The 25,947-nt window shown below is 53.4% G+C and overlaps 1 protein-coding gene across 1 annotated transcript; it reads left to right on the top strand.

The window, feature by feature from the left end:
* The first annotated feature begins 308 nt into the window (after positions 1–308).
* On the top strand, positions 309–25,593 carry RGMA (repulsive guidance molecule BMP co-receptor a). Its single transcript, XM_039557810.1, has 4 exons — positions 309–592; positions 7,651–7,766; positions 19,630–20,141; positions 22,413–25,593. The coding sequence occupies exons 1-4, from the start codon at positions 579–581 to the stop codon at positions 23,106–23,108; spliced, it is 1,338 nt and encodes a 445-aa protein (XP_039413744.1). The 5' UTR covers positions 309–578; the 3' UTR covers positions 23,109–25,593.
* Positions 25,594–25,947: the final 354 nt, after the last annotated feature.

The raw sequence follows: 25,947 nt of genomic DNA, 5'->3' as shown, positions 1-25,947 counted from the left end.
TCCATTCCCCCCTGCTGCAGGTGGAGCATCCCCAGCTCTCCGGGGAAACCCTGAAATCCTCCTCCACGTCCCCCAGCCCTGGCTGCCTGCACACGGAGAGGGGGTGCTGGGGTCGGGGGTGTTGCAGCGGAGACCCTCAGCCCCCCCTCCGCGGGGCCGGGGCTGCGCCTCCCTCCCTCCGCCGCTCCTTGCGAACGACGCTGCTCAGCGTGTGCGGAGGGAAGGAGGGAGGAGGAAGAAGGGAAGGAGGGAGGAGGGAGGGGACCTCCCTATCTGGCTCTATCTCCTCCGCTGCCTCTCACATGCTCCGGGAGGGCGATGCGGCTCCCCGCGTCCCGCTGAGCGAGGCCGCCTGCACCCCGCCGGGGCTGCCCGCAGGGCGGGGGGCTGCCCGCGCCCCTCGGCCTCCACCCCCCGCCACCCCCACTTCGACCCTTGGGGGCTTTTATTATTTTATTTCGTTTGGGTTTTATTTTATTTCGTTTTTAATTTTTGTTTCATTTACCCCTCCTGGAAAAAAAAAAATATAAAAAAAGCCGCCGCTGCCTGCACCGACCCCCGCGGGGCTGGAGAGGCTGATGCGGCCGCCAAGGTAAGCGGGGCGGGGGCTGGGGGCCCCCCCGGCCGCATGTCCCCCGGCTCCCTGCATGGCCCTTCCTCCTCCGGACCTGTTGAGGCTCCCGGTCCCCGCCTGCCTCCCCCCTCCCCGGCCGTTTTTATAAGGAACCTCGATTCTTCCCATTTTCCCTGCCCAGCGCTCCTTGCCCGGCTCGGCGCTAGCTGGCGTGCATGCGGTTATTCATTTATCCTCCCTTCTGATGGTTGCCACTAAAGCTGCTCCCTGCTGCGCTAAGTCAATCGAGTAATTCCTTGCAGACCACTGATGAGAACTGTAAACATCCTCCCCAATATTTCCCCCATTCCCTTGGATAGCTCATCCCGGGGCTGATCGCGGTTATCGAGACCGGAGCGGGGACACAAAGCTCTCCCCGAACTCGCCTGGTTGCCAGGTGCTGGGGGGTTTACGAGCTCCGAGGGGAGGAAGGTGAAGGGTGACAGATGGACAGATGCGGGACATGGCAGGGGATGGGCACATCTGTGCGCAGGGAGAGGATGGGCAGCTGGAGCGTGGCTGGGCAGGGGGAGCGACTTTGTTCCCGATGTCCTGAGTCCGTAAATAGCCCAAAACCTCCTCCAGGAGACGGGGGGGACAGAATACAGCCCCCAGACAGGACAGTTCAGGCGCACCAGCCAGAGCAGCCCCTGTCCAAGCTCGCTTCCACTCTGGGACGTGCACGTTGCCCTCCCTAAAAATTATATATCTTTATTGAAACCGGGCTGCATTTGCAAGACAGGTGCTTTTTGTTGTGGTGGTGGTTGCGAGGCAGGAGATGAAAGTTTGGTGTTGTTTTGATGTGATTCTTGATTGCTGCCTGTTGGAGTAATTGCATCGCAATTGCTCAGAGGTAGAATCAATTTCCCCAAATTGAGATTTTAATGGGAGCTCGCAAGCTGCTGTTATGTCATGTGGTTTAAGGCGGCGTTGGATTGCATTTATTTTATAAACTGGATACTTTCGCAGGCGGCGCAGGGATAACAGCACCACCCAGTGGGGCCGCAGCCCCGGCCCAGCCCAGTCCCAGTCTAGCCCAGTACCAGCCCAATTCACCCCAGTCCCAGCTCAACTCCAATCCTGCCTTAGTCCCAGCCTTAATCCCAGCCCAACCCCAACCCTAACCCAGCCCAGCCCCGTGCCAGGCACACCCGAGAGGACTCCCGGTGCCAACTCAAGATGGTCCCCCCCGCCAAAACCTCCCATTTTCGTTTGCCAAAATACCCACAGAAGTGCTGGATTACAGATGTTTGGGTTTGGGTTTTTTTTCCACATAACAAGGAATGTCTCTTTCCCAGATATTCAGGACAAAGTTTTAAATCAGCTGAGGACATTGTCACTGAGCGTTTCACATCTGAGAACGCAGGAAAGGCATCCTGTGTTGGGTTGTATTTCTGCCCAGTACTGTCAGGAACTGACAGAAGGAGACCTGGGAAAGACGATTGGGTTTCACAGAGCTTTTTCCAGAAGATCCTTCAAACACCCCTTGCTCAAAGGGGCAGATGTAGACTTGCAAACACTCAATGCCATCTCATACCTTTAAATAGGTTCGAGGAGATGTCCTTAGCTGACCTGTCAGTCAGAGGAGGGGAATTAGTAAGCTATGTTTGCACTTTCTCGAGATGTTGGGAGCTTTTAAAAGCAGCAGAGAAAGACCATCCCATTACACAGACTGGCTTCTGTCTCTGCTGATAAACACCCAGTTCTCCGCAATTCTTCGTGGTGTCCCTGCCCAAGGCAGGGGGACCAGAACTAGATGATCTTTAAGGCCCCTTCCAACTCAAACCATTCTGTGATTCTATGATTCTGATCAATTTTTGGCAGTTCAGATTTATCCATCTTTTCTGCTGAGATGACAATTGGCTATTTGAACTTGCTCTTGGGAACCTCCCAGCCCATCTTCTATTTTTGCTTAGAGAGGAGCCCAGATGTGAAGAAGATACACTACGGAGATATTGCTTGATATTTACCCCAAAGAGGAGACTGGGCCAGGAAGACCAGCTCCCTGCAGAGAATTAAATATACAGACGGTGAATTCCAGCCAGCCCTCCAAACACTGCTGAACAAGGGATGGTTACATGCTCCCATGTGTAGGAATTAGGCCTCACCACCCCAGGGGCTTTGCAAGCAAGGGGAAGGGAGAGACACGAATGAATGTTACCAGTCAAAAAAAAAAAAAAAAAAGTTGATGTGATGAACTCTATTTGCCTTAAAATATCCCTGCTTGTTTTGCTTTCTGCCATGGGTGAGCCTGGAAGTTTTCCACCAGCCCATCTTCCCTTCCCCTTGTACAGCTGGGTGGTTTTTCAGCATTTAGAGGTGATTTTTATGGCTGTGGGCTTGAAGCAGGCAATTTGAGAAGAGAGGGTTACCCACTGTGACTTCAGTGGGGGCTGCTGATAATCGGTTAATCTGCAGATGCAAGGATGCAGGTCAAAGAGTTCTTACACTTTATTTTCTGGTGGCACAAAGCTGTATTTTTTTCCACTTTTCACAACTGGCCTCTTTACACAGCCAGGTTGGTGAGGCTGATGCTCACAGCGGTAGCTGTGGGAAGGAGGATTTAGATAAGCCAACAAAGTCCTCTCTGCACTTTGCTATGCAGGAGTGGGTCACTCTTCAAAGCCCAGCTCTGTGCTATCCCCTCTGCCTGCCCCGTCCAGCTACTGCCAAAGTTTAGTGCAGGGTACTAAGGAGATCTTGGGGGGATATTTTCCTGCCCTACCTGCAAGGAAATATTGGTAGGGAAGGGTGTTTAAATGTGTATTCGTCAGCTTCGGGTGCGTAGCTCAGGGACAGCGTCTGCTTGGTCAGCCAGGGAAATTGTAAAATTATAAAAAAATTGAATTATGAGTGAAAGGAAGGTCTTTAAAATTAATTGCAGACATCAGAGGTGGCTGTTATTGCGTAAAGATGTTGGGGTTTATTTGGTTCTTATTGAGAGGTTTTCTTTCTTTAGTAAGCGAATTGTTCAGAGCACAAGTGTTTGCTTTTATTTCCACAAACATTTTGGGATCAGTTGTTGTTCTCCAGACAACAACCCGGGGGTTTCCACTCCAAACTTCCTTTCTTCCTCCTTTAAGGAGCAGCTTGCTTTTTGCTGCTCACCCCAAACACACACATACCCCTGCAGAGCACCTCAGGATTAGCTTCCTGCAGGAGTGATTATGGCTTGTCCCAGACAGGCCATGAGCTTAACACCGTGTCCTGAGGCAGAGCAGGCAAAGGCACGAGTGTGCAGATAGTGGTGTGAAAAGTGGCCAGACAGAAAGTTCATGGGAGAGTCAGGAGCAGACCAGGAGCCCTGACATCCATTCCTCTAACTACCAGCTGCAGCCCTCAGAAATACCCGTGTTTACTATTTTAGCCATATAATTACAGGTAGTGAATGATTCCATTAGGAAGGTTGTAAGGGGAGCTCTCATCTGCAAACCTCTGGGCTCAAATCAGCCACATTCACTCAGCCCCACTGAAGCCCCCAGCCACGGACGGTGCGACGTAGGGCACAGGAAAGCTAAGTTCAGCCTAGTGATCCCAGCTAAGTGTCCCATGGGAACTGTGACTCCCCCAACATCCTGCAAATACCTCGGAGAAGGCTGTGATTTGCATGTCACCCCTCCACAATGACACCAAACATGGGAATCAACGTGCAGATGACCATGGAGGTGCCTGTGCCCCAGAGCTGAGCCACTGCAGTGGTTGCATTTCAGTGGTGGGTGGTTTCCCACATTCTGTTTGCAAGGAGCATCGGGCTCAGTGCTGCCTAAACAGGGAGTCCTGGATGGGCTTTGAGAAGGAAAGAAGTTGGGGGAAACACAGTCGCTCCGCATTTCCAAGCCTAGATATCCCCATTAAGCAAGGCAGAGATCCGAATTTCACACAGCCTCTGATTCAGTAGGCGACTTAAAGTCCAGATCTTTGGTTCAGCTAAACAGAAAGGTGAAGTTTATTTAAAAAATGTGTAAGGGGGAGCAGGATTTCAGAAACACACCTTATTTGGGGCCTTTTCCTCCCTGAAGTTACGGTTTGGACACATCTGTTGTTTTCTCCAGCGAAATCCGCTGCTTTGATCGGTGCCAAGAACAGCAATCCCATTTGCAATGCATGATGCAACTGAGCAAAATCAAGGAGAAATTTTTACAAACTGGAGCCAGGGGCATCCGACCGTTGCCTTATGGCAGCGCAGTTTTCCCTACACCAAAGGAAGAATTTCCATCAAGGGTCTTATTTTAACTATAATGCCTCAAACTGGATTTCAGGCTATCGTTGCAATGTGTCAGCCTGCCCCAAAACGGCAATACCAAAGTGGTGCTTTAGGTCAAACCATCAAAGCAGCCTCACAGCAGCTATTTAACAGCTGGGTTTTAAAAGTTCGTCATTCAGATGGGTTTTTTTAGTTAAACAGATCATGTTGGATGTCATCAGTCAGGATAACAGCAGAAATTATGTTTTTCATTTTGAAATAAAAGCAAAAGTCACATTGCAAGAGGAGAGGGTGAGAGCAAGAGGAGGGGATTTGAGGTCTGAAACCCCATCCCCTGGATCTCCCCCCCCTTTTCCTGGGCTCTCCCCAGCTCACAGACCCTCTCTCTCCTCCCCCCAGGCCCCTTGCAGCTCCAGCTGCCTACACATCCCATCAGCAGGCATTTCTTCTTGGGTGGTAGGAGCAGCTGGCAGGGTTTGGACATATTTGCCCCTGTTTGACATCCCCCACAAAGAGGTGCTTCGAGTCGGCGTTCCTCCCACACTGCCTCTGCTACAGGTCTGGATCCGGCCTGCCAGCTTTCATCTCCTGCCCAGCTCTGCCCACTCTGGCAGCTCCTCTGCACACAGAGCTCCCTCTGACTTTAGTGGACACTGTCTGAGCACAGCTCTAGGACCAGCAGGACCAAGACAGATATTCCACTAGTCAGGCAAGGCCACAGGATTTTTGCATCCCATCTGGGTCCCAGATGGAAAAGCTTCAGTGTTTTAATTTCTGTTGCAGCCTGGATAAAGGCCCAGAGAAGGTCCTCCTTCATTGGAAGGCATGGGGGCTCACTCCCCTCATGGAGAAATAGATAGGTGTTATGAGATATCTTTGCTTCTTGGGTATTTATTCCCATCTTCTCTTCCTCTTTCCATGGATATTTGTTGCACTGGATCACAGATTCAATCTGTGACAGGGATGAGATCACAAATTCTTGTTAGAGACTTTAAGCTATTGTCACTCCAAAAAGCATCCTTAAGGATGTTTATGAGCTGAAGAGGAGGTTTCCAAGAATAACTAGAAGAAATGTCAAGGAGTATCCCAGGCCTGTACCAACCTGCAGGAGGAAAGACCCATGGTCTTACAGAGTTGGGAGAAGGGTGGTGTAAAACAACCAGCATCCTTTTATTCATTGTATAAGAACCCCAAAAGAAAGCAGATGAAACATCAGGATGGCAAAGGGACATGCCATCAAAGGAGAGCTAATGATCCAAAACAGGGAAGTTATTAAAGCCTACACCCGTGGGCACCCTCATTCAGAAGTGGTCTTAGTTCACTCTGGCTAAAACATCCCTCAAGGGGAATTTTTAAGAGATCCAAGCTAAGTGGATGCCTTCCTCCTGGCCTAGCCCTCTCATGGGTGGAGCAGACTCCTGGGATGGTGGGATGCAGATCCAATCTGCTCACCTCCGCACGCTGTGGCATTGCAGGAGGTGGAAAGGAGCAGGATCTTGAAACACAGCAGGCAAAGGCCTGTGTGCTCCAAGCTGCTGCTCCATTTGATGGTCTGTGAGCAGGCAGGGTTCTCGCAGGGTTGCTGCCTGCTTGGGATTGTCCAGACAGTCTCTAAGGGGGCTTAAAAGCGAGACCCCGAGACAACCCTACCAACATAATTGGTGAGACATTCCCCCAGCAAAAGCTGAATATCCAGGTCTGTACATGGGCTGGTGGTGCAGACGAGGCAGTGGTGGAGGTCCTGAGACAGTGCAGGTATTGTTTAGTCATCTGCATCAGTCCTTGGTGGGCTGGCAGCTGGATTTAGGGTACCTGACAGGCGTCCCCTATCTTAGGAGTGCCAGTTTAATGATAAGGATCTATGAGACTTGCTGTTTCTGAGTCACCTGGAGTTTTTATCGCTGCTGCCAGTGCCAGTGCAGGTGGCAGTGAATGACCCGGAATTGTGAAACTCACCTGCCAAGGTGCCAGGGCTGGGAAGATGTGAAGGAGCCCCATGTGCTGAGGGGGGGGGGGGGGGGGGGACGCCATCCCCCAGAGAGCCGAGGACCTAAGTGTCGCTGTCACAACCCCTACCCCGCACCAGCTGCCTAAAGCCTCCCTGCCTCAGTTTCCCCCGACTGCTGTACGACAGCCCCTTTACCCCAAATTGCTTAATTTTTGGGCAATCTTGGCAGGCCCATGGGATAAGGGCAGGGAGGGCACAGTGGGTGTTGAGACCCGATGGGGTGGGAGGAAGCCCCTCTCCCAAACTGCCACCGACTTGCGATGAGCGACGGCGGGCAGACATCGAGAGCCCTTCGCGCTTCCCATCCTGCGTGAGACCACCGCCACCCCATTCCCACGGGGCACGGCAGAGCTTGGTGGCTCCATCCACAGCTATAACCCCCTCGCCTGGCTCGCTCCGGCTCCTTTCCCCCGCTCCCTCCCTCCCTCCCTCCCCGCCTCGCATGGCCGCAGCCGCTCCCGCCCCTTCCCGCAGTATGGCCGGGGAGGCGGGCGCGCTCGGAGGAGGAGGCGCAGAGAAGGATGCAGGCATTGGGAGGCAGCGGGATGATTGATGGTTGGGGCTGGGTTGTAATGGGAGGGGACGGAGAGGAGGAGGAGGAGAAGAAGGAGAAAAAGTCTGTGTAATCTTTCAGTGCAGAGCCCGGAGCTGGGGCCGCCCGTTCCTGCCGCGCTCCGCGGAGCCATGTGGGGCTTTTGATTTAATTTTTTCCCCCCAGTTCTTGCTTTTGATTGATTTATTGTTCCCTTTTTTCCTCCCCCCCTCCTTTCCTCTCTTCCCTTCTCCTTTTTTTTTTTTTTTCCCCTTTTTAAACTCTTCTTCCAGGGAGAGGATAGTGGTTAAAGCTCGAGCTGGATGGATGGGTATGGGGAGAGGGGCAGGATCCACAGCCCTGGGACTTTTCCAAATCCTCCCTGTCTTTCTCTGCATCTTCCCTTCAGGTAAGGAACAGCCTCTTTATTTTGCAGACTTTTTCCCTGTGTTTCTGGCAGCCCTTGGATCGCCGCCCTCGTTCCCCTGTCCCTGGGCCTCTTTCCCTCTCCCTCTCCTCGCAGCAGTTTGCCACATGTTTAAAATAAGCAAGTGGGGCTCAGTTTTGGTGCGTGCCCCCCCAGATCCCCGTTCCCCAAGCAGTCGCGGTGGGTGTTTTTCCTTGACCTCATCTCCTTTGTCTCCCCGCTCCTCATCCCACAAGGAAGGAGATGGTGGAAATCAAAGCGGCGAAGGGAGCCGGGAGGTGTTCCTGACAGCGCCAGGTTACCTTGTTCTCCCCTTCCCGGGTGCCGTGCAAGGAAGGGGGACACCGGGGGGTACATCCACACATGAACACCCCGATGCCAAATTTCTGCCGTGAGAGCGGTGGGGTCCTCGCTCCGACCCCTGGGGAGCGCAGAGCCAGGGAGCGGTCGCGGAGGGGCTCGGGGGGTCTCCGCGGTGTGATTTGGGGACGGTGGGGGGCCCGGGGGTCACACGGCCCGGCGGGGGCAGCGCGGCCGCGGGGCGCACCTGGGCGGGCGGGCGGCGGGCGGGGATGCGCGGGCGCTCCGGGCGGGCGCCCCTTCTCCCGCAGCGGCCCCCGGCCCGGGGCTCTGGGGGCTCAGCACCCTCGTTTGGTCGGAAACCTTGCTTCGGCTGGGCCGGGAGCTATTGTGCTGTCCGAGGGCGGGATGGCAACCAAATGGTCCCGCGAGCATCGGCACCTCCGGGCCGGCCGCTCGCACCCGCCGCGGGGCTCGGCCCCCCCCCGCCGCCCCGGCCCCGCTGTTTGTATTGTGTCAGAAAAGGGGAGAATTTCAGAATTACAGCTGAAAACGCCATCTGTTTCCAATGAATCCCCCATAGTTTTTCACAATGTTTTTGGCAGATCTCTGCCTGCAAATTCCTTCAAGCCCTGAGTGCTTGTTTTTGTTGGGGGAGGGGAAACCCAGTCCACAGAGGCGGATTTGTTCCTTCCAAAACTCTCCAGTTTCTTTACCTCTTTTTTTTTTTTCACTTGCAAGGGGGGGAAAAAAGGAGAGAAAGCAGGAGGGAGAAAGAAAAGCTCTAAGGCTTAAATCTCCCTATCGCTCTTTTTAGTTTAGTAAAACCTTCCTTTTTTTTTTTAGTTTATTAACTTCTAAATCGCCTCTGCCTTTCTTTTGCATAACCGTAGGTGAAGTAGTCTTGCACACACATGTAGGAAATAAATAAATAACTGCTTTATGCCCTTCCTCCTATCTTTGCCCTCTTCGCCCTCTTCCAGGAAACCCTTTTCAGCACTGCCCTTAGCACTGAGGTGTCTCTCTGGACCTCACTGCCACGAAACTTCCCAGCAGGCTGGAAGCTGAACCCCCTGTTTTTTTCTGGAAACTCTGGAGCTGCTCCCATATGTGTTGCTTAACGCCCTTTTCGGAGCAGTTGAGTTGCAAAGCGTCGAGGCTGTGAGATTTACGGTGCAAGAAAGAACTTGATAGGAGATCTGGCTGGCTGCTTTGTTTGATTCTCCCTTCAGCAGTCAAATAAGGTGCAAAGAACTGGCAGAACGAGGCGATCCAGAGCCCGCGGGAGTGGGGCGCAGGCGGAGACGGGGCTCCCTGTGCCCAGGGCTGGGAGCAGGCTGGGGGCTTTTTTGAAAGCTTTTTGGGTGGGAAGGTAGGAAAAAGGGGGGATTTATTCCCTGCCATATCCTTTTGCCCCTTTTTCCCTATGCTTCCTGGGAATTTGTGGGTTCCCAGCAGGTTCTCGGCACCAAGGAGGCTTCGCACCCCTCCTGGGAGCCCCAGGTGAGCAGGGCCGCTGGAGGCTGCCCAAGCGGGCGCTCGGCGTGTCAGATCAGTGAGTGCCTCGCCGAGTCCTGCCCTATTTATTTATTTGCTTAACCCCCCTACGCTCACAGCCCGGGCTGGATTCCCGCTTGTGCTGTTCTCACACCGATGGCTTCGCCCTGCTGCCTCATGGGCAGCCCCCACCGTCCAGTGCCCTTGGGCTGGGTCCTCTGGCCGTGGGTCAGGGTGACTGTGGGGCAGTTGTGGAAGGAGGTCTGGGCAGAGCAGGCTACTGCTGACAGCTTCCTTGGCAGAAATTTTCCTTGGAGCTTGTGCCAAATGCCAGTGTTGGATGCTCATGGGTCCTCTCCCAGCTGAGACCCTGACCTCCAGGGTGACCCATGCCTGTGGCTCCCAGTACAGGCTGTGTTGAGTTTTCTTGGAAACCCCTTTGTACTTCCAAAATCTGGCCCTGAGTGATTTTGTCCCAGGTGTGTCAGGCTCAGGTTTGCTTTGGCTTTCCCAACTTGGCCGTTTTGGCTGTAAAATGTTCCTGCCTCCGTAAAAATTTGGAGTTATCTGCTCTTGGTCCATCCAGGCAGCACAGTGGATTCCAGATTAGGATCCAGCCCTATTGGAAGTGTATCAGAGTAGTCAATAAATGGCTTTTGTCTCATCAGCAGAGAGGTGATGGCAGCATTAAACCAAAATTGAGATGGGGGCCTTAGAGGCTGCTAAAATACCCCCCCAGTGCTGTGAACAGAGAGCCCATCCTGGGGAAGGTGGAGGCAGGGGAGGAACGCGCCTGTGCGGGATGTTGTCAGGGCAGAGAAGAAGGGAGGGATTCAAACGTAAACCTGGAAATATTTTGGCCTCCCTGTTTTGTTGCAAGCTTGGAGCTGGTCTCGTACATGGAACAGTTCTCTGCCATTTCCATCAAGGCACGTTGCGGGGCTGGAAGGAGGTGCCTTGTTTTTAATGTAGATGGGGTGGATAAGTTGCTTTTTCCACAGAAAATCGTGAAATTCCTGGCCCTTGGTTACTGGGAACAAGGTGGTAAAAAGAGTAACTTTGGAATTATCATGGGAACAGCTGAGGTTTCTTTCTCTGTGGCCTGGACAGCTGTGCTGAGTCGGATGTGCACATGAAAGTGCTTACAGGGCTGGGCAACCATAAAAACTTCCTGACCTGGGGGCTCTTCTCGGGCTCTGCACTGACCTGCTGTCCCTGGAGAGCCAGGCGGTGGCCCCAGTGACAATGAGTTTTGTGGTCTCTCTTCTGGCTCCCCGATGGGCACATCCCATAAAGCATCTGTAGACTCTGGCAGGGCGGTGTGTGGCCCAAGCCAGCCCCTCCTCAGCCTGTCAGTCCTTCAGCCAAACCCTACTGCTCCCAAGGGATAACCATTGGTGAGACAGCAAAAAAGGTCAAAGATGAGGGCTTTTGATCCATCTGGATGAGTTTGATTTGGTTTGATTTGCTGTTCCTGATGGAGCAGACACCAAACTTGGAGTAAGGGGGAGTGTAGGAACCCAGGACTGAAAGTGCCTCAGGGTCCCAGGTGGTTTGAAGGGGGCTGGGGTGAGCTCAGGGCTGCTGGAATGCAGGAGTGCTGGGATGCTGGGGAAGGGGTTTTGGGGAGGATGGGGGTTGCTTGGAGATGCAGCTGTGGTGGGGCAGGTGAGGGGGGTACCCTGGCCTCTTTCTGGCTGTCCCAGCAAACCCCATCCTGATGCCACAGATCAGGAGTGAGCTGTGCAGGCAGGGTCCTGCCTGACCATGCACAGCATCCAGAGTGTACTTGTTAGAGGAGAGCTCCTAAATGCCTTTAAAAAGCTCTGTAGCCTGCACTTGGCAGCTACTGGGATGAAAAGAAGAGGATATTTATTCCCTTGTCCGTGAGCTCTCAAAATAACAGTGCGTTCGATTGTAGCCTCAAGATTGCTTTGCACTCAAGTGCAGCCCGGCTGAGTAAATCACTGCTCCACCAGCTGAAATTCCTGCAGCAAGGGGGAGAATTGAATTATAGCCAACTGCAAAACCAGATGCCATCCCCTTGATGAAGTCATCGGGCTCTCACTGCGGAGAACAAGCTGGCTCCGACACACACGCAGCCCTGGTAGGCACAGACTGAGCCGCTCTGTCTGACAGCCTGGCCGTGGTATGTGGGGTGGCCAGGGTCTCATGTCCCCACAGCTGCAGGGACAGCAGGTCCTTCAGAAGGGTGGCAAGTCCCGCTTGGCACTGCATGAGCATCCAGAAGTGTTTGGCCATTCAGTTCCCAGCAAGCAGAGCTGTCCCTGACGTACAGGTTTTATGGGTCAGGCAGAGAGCAAGCTTCACTTGAGGCCAAAGAATTTTCTCCTCCCTTGGTTTCCTCTCCTTCCTGGACAGCTGTTGACTTTGGTCCCCAAAGCCCTAGTAATGATCTATGGCATTTTGAGTTTTGGACAAGCTACCTTTTGCTCTTGCTGTGTGACACACTCCAGCTGGCCCTTTCTGAGATGACAAGGGCATGTGGCAGGACATGACTCTGAACTTTGCCAGCTCACAGTGATGAGAAAGCATCACTGTGCTGGGATAGGAGTGGGGGAGCAGTGGGACCAGATTCCAGTTAGAAAATTACTTTTTCCTCTCAAAATTAAAACCTGAGTCCAGGAGAGGCAGCATTTAAAAAGAAATAAACCTCTGAAGGTCTGTGGCTGTGAAGGATGAACAGATACTGTGCCTTCCATGGGGTATGAGCGATGGGGAGGGAGTCTGGTGCTGGGTGGGAGCCCAGCCTGTAGGAAAGGATCCACAAGGTCCCCTGCATCCCCAGGTGGGACTCCAACATCAGTCAGGTGTATTGATGGGCTTGCGTGGCTGCTGCCTTCCAGCCGGGTAGCTGCCACCCCACACCCTGCGCAAGCCAACGCCTCCGATTGAGATGCCGCAATTTTTTGGCAGACATCTAATTGTATAAATTTGCCTCATCCAGATTTATGTGCTCCGGGCTTTTCTCCATCTCCTCGTTTTGTATCTCATTTACCTCTGCGTTTGAAGGGTTGAAATTTCACAAGAGCACAGCGGGGATGATTATTCCTAGAGGGAATCCACACCTGTGAGCAGAAAGCGTTTCCCTGCCAACCCCTGCCGCGGCCCGGTTGAGGGGGAGGAGGGCGAGGGACCCGCTGCCACACCTGGGGGGCCCCCGGGCACTGGTGGGTGGCAGCGCTGCCTTCAAAGGCACCCTGGGAAAACAGCTTTGGCGTGGGGAGAGTGATGTCTGCTGGAAACCTGGAACACTCAGCAGTGGGGGTGGCTGGCAGAGGTGACCTTATCCAGGCACCTCTGCTCCAGAGGGATGGGGTCATGGGTAGTGGTGGCTGAGGAGGAAGGTGAGGGTGATGCTTCATGCAGGGGATGAGAGTGCAAATTCACATCCCTTCCCACGGGGCTCATCTTGGGTGAAAGCCTTCATGTCCTTCAGTGTCCTCATCTCTAAACTGGGCCATTTGCCTGAGGAGATTTACCAGCTCTTGGGAACTGTTGATGAAAGTGTCCGGGTGCACTCCCAGCGGGGGAGGTCAGGTGTGCAGCTCCAGAATGGCTTCCCAGCCCAGAAGCACACTGTGCTGGACAGGCAGCTTTGTTAGTGCCCTTCTGCAGATGCAGAGTCAGAGGAAATCACTGCCCTATTGCTTCCCTCCCTCCTCATCCTCCATCCACCAGCTCTTGAAGGAGCAAAACCTGCATCTTCTGAACCCCCCACTGGCACTGCTTCCTCTGAGCAGGCAAAAGCTCAACAGCTGCAGCAAAGGCAGTGCTGAGGCCCAAATCCCAGGAGGAAGATTCAAGAACAAAGTCTGTGACTCCGTTGCAGCGTTGTCTGTCACGCTGGTTCCCCCTCTCAGCCCATCATGCCTCCTGAAGTCCCCAAGGTTTGCTGGTAGTTCTCAGAGCAGCACAGCCCTGGCTGGCAGCTCCATGGCTGGTGCCCTCTCCGATGGTGCCTGCTCATCCTTCTCCCTGCACAGGGATGCCGCGGTGAGCCTGGAGGAGCAGTGCTGGCTGGGGGCTGGGGAGAGGCCTTGGCTGGCGGCGAGCATGCCGGGTCAGCCGTAAACTGAGTCTGGAGCCAAAAGAGCTGACTAAGTGACAGGAGCGATCAAGGGCTCCTTCGGCAGCGTGCAGCAGTTTGTGCTGTAGCCGGTGAAGACACTGACTCTGCTGGTTTCCTGCCTGTACTTGCCCCGTGTCTCTGCGACGCCTGCAGAGGAGAGATGGGGGGCCGTGAACTCGGCACTGAGGACAGAAAGGAGTTGGCCGTGGCAGGTCCTCCGGATGCTTTAGCGACTGACACAGGCTGAAACAAGAAAACTCCTTCTGTGTCCCTCTTCTGACTTCAAGGAGCTGGTTTCTCCTTCCCCCAGCATCGTCTTGAGCAGGACAAGGACTGGGTTAGACGAAGCTGCATGGCTTGAGGTGTGCTCTGGGGTACACCTAGAGTCACTTTATCGTACACAAGTAGGGCCTTTGCCTGGATTTAATGCATCTGCTGCTTTTGCCGGTGGAAATGAGCACATAAACCCGGCCCCAGCATGGAAGGTGGCCCCTCCGAGCCAACCTCCCCACGCACACCCCTGCAAAATATGAGCCCCAGCTCTTTAAGAGAGTCAGGTTTATTTTTCTCCTTCAGTTCCCTCCTCCCGGTCCTCCCCCCACTTCAGTGCAACTGAAACCTGATCTAATCCCTTTGCACATGGGTAATTTATTGGTCTATTGGGCTTTTCTTGATGGCAAATTGCATTGTCTTTCTTCCTGGGTTGAGGCTTTGGAGCAGTTTGCTGCATTCCTGCAGCTCTTTTCTCAGAGCTGATCTTTCACACCCCCTCTGAGCACAGTCAAATCAGTTTTATTGGGCCTCTTTGTTATGCAAACAAGGCAATAATAAGCAGGCTATTATTCTGCAAGATTGTGCTTGATTAACAGTTCAAAGGAGGTCGCTGGAAGAGCCCGGCGCTGCCTTCCCGCACAAATCCTTTCACCAGGCTTGGGTCAGGTGGCCCTTGGGTCTTGCTCGCCCCATGGTGCCCCGTGGGGCTGCGGGAGAGCTGTCCCTGCCCATGACATCCCATCCATCAGGGCTGCACCAAGTCGCTCCTTTCTCTCCCTGGTGTGGCAAGGCGCCGGCTGATCCGTGTCATAAAATAGAATCACAGAATGATTTGGGTTGGAAGGGGCCTTTAAAGGTCACCCCGTCCAACCCCCGTTCCATTGGCAGGGACTTCTTGAATGTCTCCGGAGATGGGGCACCCACCACCTCTCTGGGCAACCCGTGCCAGCGTTTCAGCACCCTAATTGTAAAAAAATTCCTTCTTTATATCTGATCTCATGACCCTCGTGGGCACCGAGGTGTGGGTCCAGCATGGCCACTGTGTGGGATGGCTCATGTAGACACCCCCTGGGACAGGGACCGCACGAGGGGCTGGATGCAAAGCACAGTATTCACTCCCTCAGTTTTTGCTTGGGACTCCTGAAACCTTGCTGGAAGCAATCCCTTATGCCGTGCTTTTAAGGAGCAATAAGATTTTTTTTTTTTTTTACTCTTTTGGGGTCATTTTCATGCTGGTGGTGACTGCTGTCCGCCTGTGAGCAGAGCAGCCCACATCTCCTTGAGCTGGCAGATGTTGCTGGTATTTAGCACCTTGGAGAATCGTGCCTTTCCTATTGAGGTGTCAGCATAAATATGTTTATTTAGATTACTTAAATAAATATGTGTTTAGGAGCCTAAGTCTGGGTGCTCAGATCTGAGGCCAAAGGTAATTAGGTTTTACTGTGTTCTCCAAAAAGGCCCTTTACTGCATGTGTGAGGCTTGCACATCTACACTTCAATCCATGTATTTGGAAAAACGCGGGATGATGTATTTGCATCACATGTGGGTGATGAAATACTTTCCAGCCCGTTAGGAACCAAGAGGATATTAAAAAACCTTGCTTAGCAGTGAACACTTTAAAATTAACAGGTCTGGTGAACGTGCATTCAAGAGTCTTAAAAGAATTGACTTTTGCTTACAGAAATTAATTTCCAGTATTCTTTTTGTTACAGGAATTACAGAAGAATAGATTAAATGTTGATTTTGTGCTAGTTTTCCGAAAGAACATGATTTGGGTAAATGAAATTCAGGTTACTTGACACCAGCTGAAGGGAGAATAGGGGGACACTGATGAGAAAATGCTATTAAAGTCATATGCATCCATATGCTTGAACATTTAATTTGACGTCAAATAATGCAGTGTACTGATGACGAGGGGCAGAGCGGTGGGACTGGGGTTGTGTGATACCCCAGAACCCTGAGTGTGTGTTTGGTGGTCCGTGGGATGCTCGTTGCATGGAGGACCAGGGCTTTCCAAACCAGGAGCTCAGGAAAAGGTCACATCTCGTGTCCCTGCTCTCTGCAATGTCCCGGCGAGGTGAAAGGGGTGACCTCGGGAGAGTTGTGAGCGTGTCCCTTATCCCCGTTGCCTGTCAGGGTGGTAGGTTGTGCAGGAAACAAGGCTGCTGGAGGGAGATCTGATGGTGGGGCTGGGCAAACACCTTCCAGCGAGAACTTAAAAGTGCAAACCGTTTAGCTTATCTGGAGGATTGACAAGGGACTTGATTGCAGTGTGTAAATATCTTTGTGGGAAACACACTCGTTACTAACGGACCTTTTACTGCCTTGGAGAAAATCGCTGGTTCTTTTTATGTCTTTACAATGAAGTCAGATAAAATCCACTTAGAACCAAGACCCGTGTTTTGTAAAGGTGATAAACTCCTGGAACAGCCTTCCGAGGAACGGGGTGGCTTTTCAGTCCTCACAGACCTCAGGAGTCCTCACGGGAAGTGTCCCTGAAGAAACGGGGCGGGGCGGCTGTCCTAATCCAGGTGGTTTTCTGATTTTTTCTGGCTTTAGCTTTCCAAAACTGTTGGTTTCAAGATAACAAAGGGGATTTTTTTCCCTGGTTTGAGTGGCATCAAGGCCTTAAAAGAAGATCATGGGGAGGTTGGGAGGTGGCTTGGAGGGGTTGAAGTCACCTGTCTATGAGATGAGGGCTGCTTTGCCATGGACAAGAAATCACCCAGTCCTGGGGATGTCTCACAGATCCCAGGAGAGCCTTGCTGGGTTCCTGCTTGAGAGGGATTTGTTTCCATGCTAAGTCATCTGTGGTTGAAAAACAGAACCATTGTGAGTCGATGGAAAATAGATTATGCGAAATTGAATAAACATCGTTTCTTGGCCAGGGTACAAATGAGCCTGCACCACTGTGCCAAAGCTGCTGCCAGAGGGGAGGAGGCAAGGCTGCTTGGGAGGGGTGAGGGTCGTGTTTGCTCTCCTCCACAGCCTTTGTCAGCTGTGCTCCCTCCCCAGCAGCATGCGGGGTTCGCCGTGAGGGTGGCTGGGGCAATGTCCATGGGAAAGGCCAGGCCGGGGAGGGCCCCGCTCACACACCACCCAGCGCCGGGGCACCTGGATGTGGAGATCTGGCCTTATATGGGGCCCTGAGCGAAACAGCGAGAAGGGGACGGGTGCCAAAAGTGGAGTGATAACATCTTAGAGCGGAACGCTCCCCCTTCAGGCGCTGGGAGGAAGGAGATAGGCTTGCTTCACTGCCCTCCGTTTGGTTGGGATTTTTTAATTCAGCGCCTTATAAAGTCATGTGTGACCCCGGGCAGGGCAGCAGTGAGGGATGCTCAGCACCAGGATGTGTCCAGCACTGGGTGTTGGGGGGCTGTTTAGCAGGGCCCACTCTGTCCCTAGGCAGCCGCAGCTCACGCCTGCATCTCCTCATCCAAGCCAGTGAAGCAAGTCCTTAAAGAGCAAGAGTCTGTGGGTTTATTCCTTCTAAAAAAATCCTCTCTATTCAGCATCTGAAGGGCTGGAGCAGCCAAAGTGCTGCAGCCAGGACTGTGCAAGCTGCTCGCTGGATGGGATGCTTTGTGTAGTGCATCCTGATGCCTTACTGAGCTGTGGGGTGTTTGGCTCCTGCGTGTCCAGGGATGTGTCCTCCAGCTTCTCCTGGGGCTGTGGGGGCAGGTCGGGCTGCAGTGACAGCACCTTCTGCCACATGCAACCCCAAGGCATCCTCAAGCTGTACATTAGCATAACTACTAGGAGAGCAGTGACTTTAATTGCCTGATGCCACAAGGGTTTGGGATAACCAGGAGTGGTGGCACTGGTCACAGTCCTGTGTGCTGTTTTGACTCCTGCCTTCCATTATAACAGTCCTGGTGGAAAACCACATTCCTGGGATGAACAAGAGAGAGATATGAAATAATAAATATATTTAAATTTGACCCATACATGCAGAAGACTTAGCAGAAACATGAGCCCATGTCCCAGGTCAGAACCTTGCTGTTGAGTCACCTCTGGTCAATGATGAGTTAAAGGCTTTCCACAGAGCTTTTTGCAGGTTTAAGTGGGATGCTGCCAAGACCAAACAGCTCCCGGGTTCTCAGTGCTGTTGCTAGCATCTGAGTTTATTAAACATGAATTTTAAAACTGTGAGGAGCCTGTCACCATTTCCTATTTGCACTTCACTCTTCTTGGAAACAGAGAGGAGACAGGCTTGTTTCTCACAGCTGAACGGCTCAGTGTTACATAGTCTGTCTCCCTTTCTGATTTTCCAGCACCAACTCTGTTTAGGTTTCCAGCACTGTGATGTTTAAAACTCAGGCATACTCTTTTCCCTGAAACAATACTGGGTTTTGTAACTTTCTTTCTAAACAAATCTGAGATGCTTTTGGCACAGTTGCCCTGCACAGTTGTCCTTCTAAACAAGCCCCGAGACAGGAATATATGGGTATGCCTGCTAAAGGCACCATGAAAGCATCTGGAAATGGTGGGGCTTGTCTTCTCCTCCTGCTGCCTTTTGTGCATGAACCATCCTGTTTCCAAGCGCTCCGAGGGGGTCGATTAAGAGAAGAGGAAGGAAAATGCCATGAATTTTAAGTAGTGTGAGCCTGGGTTCACCCAGCAAGACTCCAAGTTGGCAGGGGCAGAGCAGTGTCTGCGACATTCAGCGATGGCCATGTGCTTTTTGCACAGCTGCTTTCAAGTCTGTTCCAGGGAAGCCACACTGCCCCAGGGAGCAGACGTTGTGTGTGGGGGGAAAAAACAGGATCTGAATTCTCTTTGCCTTCCTCTGCCTTGCCAGGAAGCACCAGGGCTGCGGCTGAGCCCAGCAGAGGCCCTGCAGCCTCTGGCTTCGCCTCCACCTGGGCAACACAGGGCGGGTGGGAAGGGGAGGCGGGGGCTCGCTGGCATCCCCACACCTGCTGTGCCGGTTTTTCTCCTCCACCTCTTGTTCTCTCTCAGCGGGCTGTGGTGGGGAACGGGCTCCCAGGGCTGGGCAGAGCTGCACAGACGTCAAGAAAGAGGGTTTTTGGCTCCCACTTCTTTCCGGAGGCACAGGGACAGGGACAAGTGCTGCACCCGTCACTGCAGCAGCGCTTGGGATGGTGGATGGCCTCTGGCTGTGCTGCAGAGTGGGTCATGGCACTGGTACTGCTCTAACCTGGGCACAGAGGTTGTGCTGGTGCTGGGTTTCCCCAAACCCATAAAGGAGGAAAGGAAGAGAGCAAGCAGAGTTTTGTGCTGGTGGAGCTCAGTCTGGACACAGCGCCCAGTAACTCACGCAGCACAGAGCTTAGAATGTCAAACCCTAAAAAGGCATTAAAAACCCCATTGCATCTCCCCCCACATTAATGATCCTCCCTTATCACTGCTTATGAATATGTCCCATTCTTCACACCATGGTTTCCCCCCATGATCATTCATCTAAAGGCTGGATGCTCTTTCCCTTTTGGGCTTAAATCGGGGCAGATCCTGTTGATTTCTTTGGCTTTGATGCATGAGAGTTGGGTCATGTGAGAGGGTCACATCTGGCGAGCGGGGCCCCGTCACGCGGCCAGGCCAGGCCAGGGTCACGAGTTTGGACTGCGGGAGGAGGACGCAGCCTCTGGGTGGGGGTAGAGTTGGGCATCCCACACGTGGGCGAGCCAGCGCTGACCCCCTTGTGTTCTCCCCTCCCGCAGTGACATCTCCATGCAAGATCCTCAAGTGCAACTCTGAGTTCTGGGCGGCCACGTCGGGCTCGCACCACCTGGGCGCGGAGGAGGCGCCGGAGTTCTGCACGGCGCTGCGGGCCTACGCGCACTGCACCCGCCGCACCGCGCGCACCTGCAGGGGCGACCTGGCCTACCACTCGGCCGTGCATGGCATAGACGATCTCATGGTGCAGCACAACTGCTCCAAGGATGGCCCCACGTCCCAGCCCCGCCTCCGGACATTGCCCCCCGGGGACAGCCAGGAGCGCTCCGACAGCCCCGAGATCTGCCACTATGAGAAGAGCTTTCACAAACACTCGGCCGCCCCCAACTACACCCACTGCGGGCTCTTTGGGGACCCCCACCTCAGGACTTTCACGGACACTTTCCAGACCTGCAAGGTGCAGGGGGCTTGGCCGCTCATAGACAATAACTACCTGAATGTGCAGGTCACCAACACGGCGGTGCTGCCTGGCTCCTCGGCCACCGCCACCAGCAAGGTGAGCCTTGGGCACGTTTCCCTGGGCAGAGGTGGGCAAGGGCAGGGAGGCTTCAGAGCAGCCTTTCTTCCCTCCATGTCTCCCCCCATTTGCACGTGTCCTTGGGGAGGGTAAGACAGAGCATGAGCTCCCCTGAATGTGAATGTTTGGACCTAAACATCAGATATCCATCCTTGTTTTGTCCCCAGCCTTCATTGAAATGGCCTGTGGTTTCTTGTTGAGCACATCCAGCCCCATCACGGTGAGCAGGCTGTGGTGCTGCGTCTCAGGGGGCCTTCATGGCCAAGCCAGGGACTGCAAATTGAGAGGGCTCCCACCCTGGGGCTCCAGATTGCTGTGAACAGCCAGATCAGGAATGATGCTGTTACCTTTTGGGGGAACCCCAAGGCACAAGCAAACCCAGGACTGCCCTCCAGGGAGGCTCCAGCTTGGAGGAAAAAGCCTGGAGGGAGCTGAGCTCTTCACACCACCTTCCCCTCTACCCAGGCTTGTAATTGTCTCTGTGGTTTGCAGCCAAGTCAAGACATTTTGTGGGGAACAGTCTGTTCTGGAGGTGCTTTGACAGACTAAATAAACATCCCAAAGGTACAAGGCAAACAGAAAGCCCAAGTGAAAATGTGCTGCTGTGACGCAGCAGGACTTGTGTGTCACAGCCTCAGCTTCAGCAGGGACCTGGAGCTGAGGAACTGGTGTGCTGCCCCTGGTGCACCAGCTCTAAAGCTAATAGGGCACTTCTTGTGCCGAAGAAAAAGGCAGGCTCAGCAGGAGGCATACTCTTGCTTTTGGAAAATGTCCTGTCCCACAATATCTGGGAATTCTGCTTCTCCCTGTATGTGGGGAGAGAAGAGAAGCACGTGTAGGATAGGGGCTGCTTCTGTGCTCTGGATGTCACCCCTTTATCCTGAGCTGGAACTGGCAGTGAGGTTCTGACCTTGCCCTGATAAACCCCCTAAAAGATACTTAATGATGCTCTGAAGTCCTTACCCACTAAAAGACATCAAAACCTGCTGAAGCCTGCGAGGAAGTCTGGCTTGAGGGAGGTGGTCCTTAAGGATCCCAGGACCTGCTGGGTTTGCGGGATCACCATCTTAATTGAGCCTTTTCTCTCCTTATCTGCCTCGTGGGCTTGTGGTGAGCAGGGATTAGTCATGAGGTCTGCAGCATGAGCTGTGGGAAGCACTGCTGTGGGCACTGTGCTGCTGGAAAGGATGGGAGCACTTGATCCTTGGGGCTCTTTGTGTTCTCTGCTCTCTTCTCCAGCCCTGTCCCACTCTGGCCAGGTCTCAGTCTCCCCCTTCATGGGGGCCACATGGTGGGAGGTCCCCTTTGCCACTTCTCCCTCATGGGCAGAAAGGTGCAAGAGCAACTCTGCAAGAGCTGAAAGAGGAAATGTAGTTTGTACTGTTTGTACATGCAAATACTCATTTTCCTCTCCAAGTCTTCCCTCCGAAAGCCAGGTCAGCAAGAGAAGAGCAAGCACTGTGAGGTCGTTCCTCTGGCAAGGGGCATGTGTTTGAGCCCAGCCAGGGGTGAGGAGGCATGTTGGGCTCTGTGTCATAGAATCACAGAATCATTAAGGTTGGAAAAGACCTCTTAAGATCATCGCGTCCAGCCATTAATCCAGCACTGCCAAGGCCACCACGAAGTCATCCCTAGAAGGGCCACCCCACTGGAACAGGCTGAACACATGTGTGCCTGTGGGGCTGAGATGGAGCAGGACATGTTTGAGGGCCCATGGGAGAAATCCCTGTTGGTCTGCAGCTGGTTGGGAAAACAAATTGGTCCAGCCCTTGAGATGTAAATGTCATGGGAGTCAGAGGAGAAGCTCCACCGCCTCCAGGGGAGTCAGGGCTCATCCCTGCTGCCATCTGCCAGCCCTGGAGGCAAGGCAGTGCAGCGTGCACGGGCATGCTGCCACAGGCCTGTGAGTATGGATACTCCACCCAGCTCCAGCTGCAAGGAAGCTCCTGTGTTGGGCCTGGAGATAACAGGCAGATCCAGGCGGTGCTTTCAGTCAAGCCTCTGGGTCTGGGATCTGTACAAGCCTCTGGGTCTTGTCCTCACCTTTTTGCTGGAGCAGGATGACTGTGTCTGGGTGGCTAAAAGTCAGGGCCTCTTCTTAGGATGAAGGACCTGCCCATGAGCTGAAGGTCATGCTCCTGTGCAGACTGAGCATCCAGCCCTTCCACCTCCCACCCCACTGCTGGTAGCGGCTGTGTGCTCTCAGGTTGTCATCACTGGCTGTAACCATGCTCCTTTCCTCCCCCACAGCTCACCATCATCTTCAAGAGCTTCCAGGAGTGTGTGGATCAGAAAGTGTACCAGGCAGAGATGGACGAGCTCCCCGCTGCCTTTGTCGACGGCTCCAAGAACGGAGGGGACAAGCACGGAGCCAACAGCCTGAAGATCACGGAGAAGGTGTCGGGCCAGCACATCGAGATCCAGGCCAAGTACATCGGCACCACCATCGTGGTGAGGCAGGTGGGGCGGTACCTCACCTTCGCCGTGCGCATGCCGGAGGAGGTGGTCAACGCCGTGGAGGACCAGGACAGTCAGGGCCTCTACCTGTGCCTCCGTGGTTGTCCACTCAACCAACAGATTGACTTCCAGACCATCCGCTCGGCTCAGGCCACGGAGGGTCGTGCCCGTAGGAAGGGGCCCAGCCTGCCGGCCCCGCCCGAGGCCTTCACCTACGAAACAGCCACGGCCAAGTGCAGGGAAAAGCTGCCCGTGGAGGACCTCTACTTCCAGTCCTGTGTCTTCGACCTCCTCACCACGGGAGATGTCAACTTCATGCTGGCTGCTTACTATGCCTTTGAGGACGTGAAGATGCTTCACTCCAACAAAGACAAGCTGCACCTCTATGAAAGGACACGGGACCTGACCCCGGGTAACACGGCTCCCACGGGAACACATCCCACCCTCTGGGTAGCACTGCTGTGTTTGTGTTGGTTGTGCTTGTTATAGAGGTTTGCTCCTTCACACCTTGGAGAGAAGGGAAAGGGGAGCAGGAGGCAACCAGGGATGAGAGATGCGGGTGCTGGAAAACAAGAGGTTGGACATCAGAGCCACATGGGTTGTCCTCAGATCTCAGTCTCTCTCTTGGTGCAAGTCCTCCACCTTCCCAGCTCTTGCCTGGGAGGAACGTGTTGCCAGTGGGACCAGTCAGGAGTTTTTGCTGGACTGTACCTTGTCTGGACTTTCCTCACCTCCCTCTCCTCCTGCTCCCAGCCAGGTGGGTGCTGGGGAGCCCTTGTAGCTACTCTCCTTGTAGCGCTCCCCCAGTCCCAACAACACATGGTGACTGTGACACTGGCGTGTGTGAACATGGCTTTGTCTTCAGAGAGCAGAGCCCATGAGGAGGGCACGGAGCAGTGAGAATGACCAAGCCTGGCCAGCACAGCAGGGCAGGATGTCCTGCTCACTGGGGCTGGGCTCTGCTTTTTGGCACGTCCTGCTCTGCCCACAGCCCTGTTGTTGCAGAAAGTAGTGCAAGGGGCCGAAATGGTGGGCAGTGATCCCCCACTTGCTTGGCTGCTGGTGCCAGGCACCTTCTGGGTGGAAGGAGGACACGTTCCTCAAGCCTTGGCCTGCATTTTTTGTGGTTCAAAGGCGTCCCCTATTTTAGCCAGTTCACCTGGCTGATTCACTCAGTAGTTTTAGTCCTGTCTCCCTTGTCTCTGCCTGGACCCACCATGGACTCTTGATGGCAACGGGAGAAACCTGGCCAGTATTCAAGCGGTTTCTGCAACTTCTGCCCAGCATTGGATGAGTTCCTCACAACATTCGCTCTCTGGTCCCCTAGAACTGGCAGCAGGGTGGCTGCACAGTGGGACACCCGAGCTGCACCTCCCTCCAGCCCCTCCCTGCCTGTGGCTCGGCCTGGCCCAGCCCTGGGATGGAGCAGGAGCATGGTGCTCTTTTTTTTTGCTGCTAGGTCTCTGCTCTGCTCCCCATCCTGGGGCCGCGACTTGCAACCCCATTGCAGACCAGTTGCACCTTAAGCCCTTTTGGGCTTGAATCAGAAATGGGGCAATGTCAGAAATTCAGCCAGGAGATGGGATGCAGCAGAGGACCCCCCCCAGCTGCCTCCAGATGTCTGTTCCCTGCCTCGAAACCATCAATAATCTTCTTCCCCCAGCACGTAGTGCTGCCCATCTCTTCCACTCCATGTTCCTCTGTGGTTCTCCCCATCGGTCACTGAACAAACAAGACCACCTTTGGTCTGCGCCTTCAAGACCTCCTGGTGGGTTTCCCCCACCTTTCCTCAGGGGGAAGTTCCCAGAAACAAGCCCCAGAATGTGTCACACTTGGGGGCACCTCCTGCTGTCAAGGGAGGTCTCTGGGCCTGATGAGACAAGCTAGCACCAAAAGAGGTGGGAACAGGCTTGGTTTGGCAGTCTGAACTGGTGCCAAGAGGCAGCCTGGTGTAAATACTGAACATGACTATTCATTGTGTCCTTACAGCTCTAGAGCTCCATTTGTAAAGCAGCAGAGAAATGCAAACTTGTGTCAATGGATGTAATTTATATTGTCTCTTTAATATATAGAGCCCTGGCATTGATCTCGTGTGACTGTACAGATGAAAAGATGTAATTGGTTTCTAAATGTTTAAGGAAAGAAAAGAAACAAAAAGATGTGTTTACTACTTTGCTCCTTGCTTTGTTTGCTGATGCCCCAGATACTCTGTTTAGGGAGATTTTGAAATAAGGATATCACAGTTTGGAGGTGCTGAGGGGAGCAGCCACTGGACCACAGCACTGGACAGTTTCATTTCCCAATGCACTAATGCTCAGCCAGGCTGATTTGGACTTTCTGTTTCCTTTGTTCTAGAGAAAAAAATTTTTATCTTCCCTAGAAATTCAAAACACACCTTTTAAAAGCCAAAATCTGTCTCTGGGCAAAAAGGCGATTTACCCCACAGCTGTGCACAGCCTCCCTCTGAGAACGTGGTGCTGCTTGAAAGCTGCCTGAGCTGGCCCAGCCACAGCATGCCAACAGGTCACTAATTCCCTTAAGACCTCCCTTTCCTATAAAACAATCACCCCACAGCACGACACACTGTGGTTTAGGGGTGGTTTCCATCCAAGGAAAGTCTGGTTACGGCATGGCTCGTTCCCTCTGTCCAGGTGGGCGCTCCAGTGGTGGCCGATGGCGTGAGGTGGTTGGGGTATCCCTGTTTTAGAAGCAAACAGTGAAGCACTTTATTTTGGTTGTGTTTGACCCAGTTCTGGTTAAAGGTGAAGTGTGGCCAAGAAGGACCCAATACTTGGAAACAAACAAAACAAAAAAACCATAGGCAAAGGGGGGGCGTTCTGAAAGGCCCCCCCACCTCCTCCCTGTGCTGAGACCCACGGGAGTGTCACCGCCTGTAAATACTGTAAATTATTTATTGAGAGAAACACAAGTAAAGTTTGAGGTTTTTTTGACAATAAATGAGTGGGTCTCGGTTTGTTCCCCGTGTGTTGCCTGGTGCTGTTCCCCACTCAGGAAGCAAGTGCTGCCCCATTTCTGCCCTCACTCCAAAGCAGCTTTCTTCCACCTGAAGGACCCTCTGAGAGCTCATTTCTGTCCCGATTTGTCCTGAGAATTTCACTCCGGAGTTCGATTATCTACAGCCAAGTGAGAAAATTAAAAAGGGGGTGGGAGGAAAATATACATAATAAATCATTAGAGCCTTGACTCGCTGGGAAAAGAGATTTGCAGCAGTGGAGTGCAAGTGGGTACCATCACCCTTCCCCTGCTCACCCCAGCATATTGGGGTGTGCATCCCAGTAATGGTAATTCCTCCTTTCCATCATCTCCC

This window comes from Corvus cornix, chromosome 10, assembly GCF_000738735.6.
Source record: "Corvus cornix cornix isolate S_Up_H32 chromosome 10, ASM73873v5, whole genome shotgun sequence".
NCBI classification, from domain to species: domain Eukaryota; kingdom Metazoa; phylum Chordata; class Aves; order Passeriformes; family Corvidae; genus Corvus; species Corvus cornix.
The sequence above is the reverse complement of the archived record's forward strand: the minus strand, read 5'-3'. Positions and strand labels throughout refer to the sequence as shown.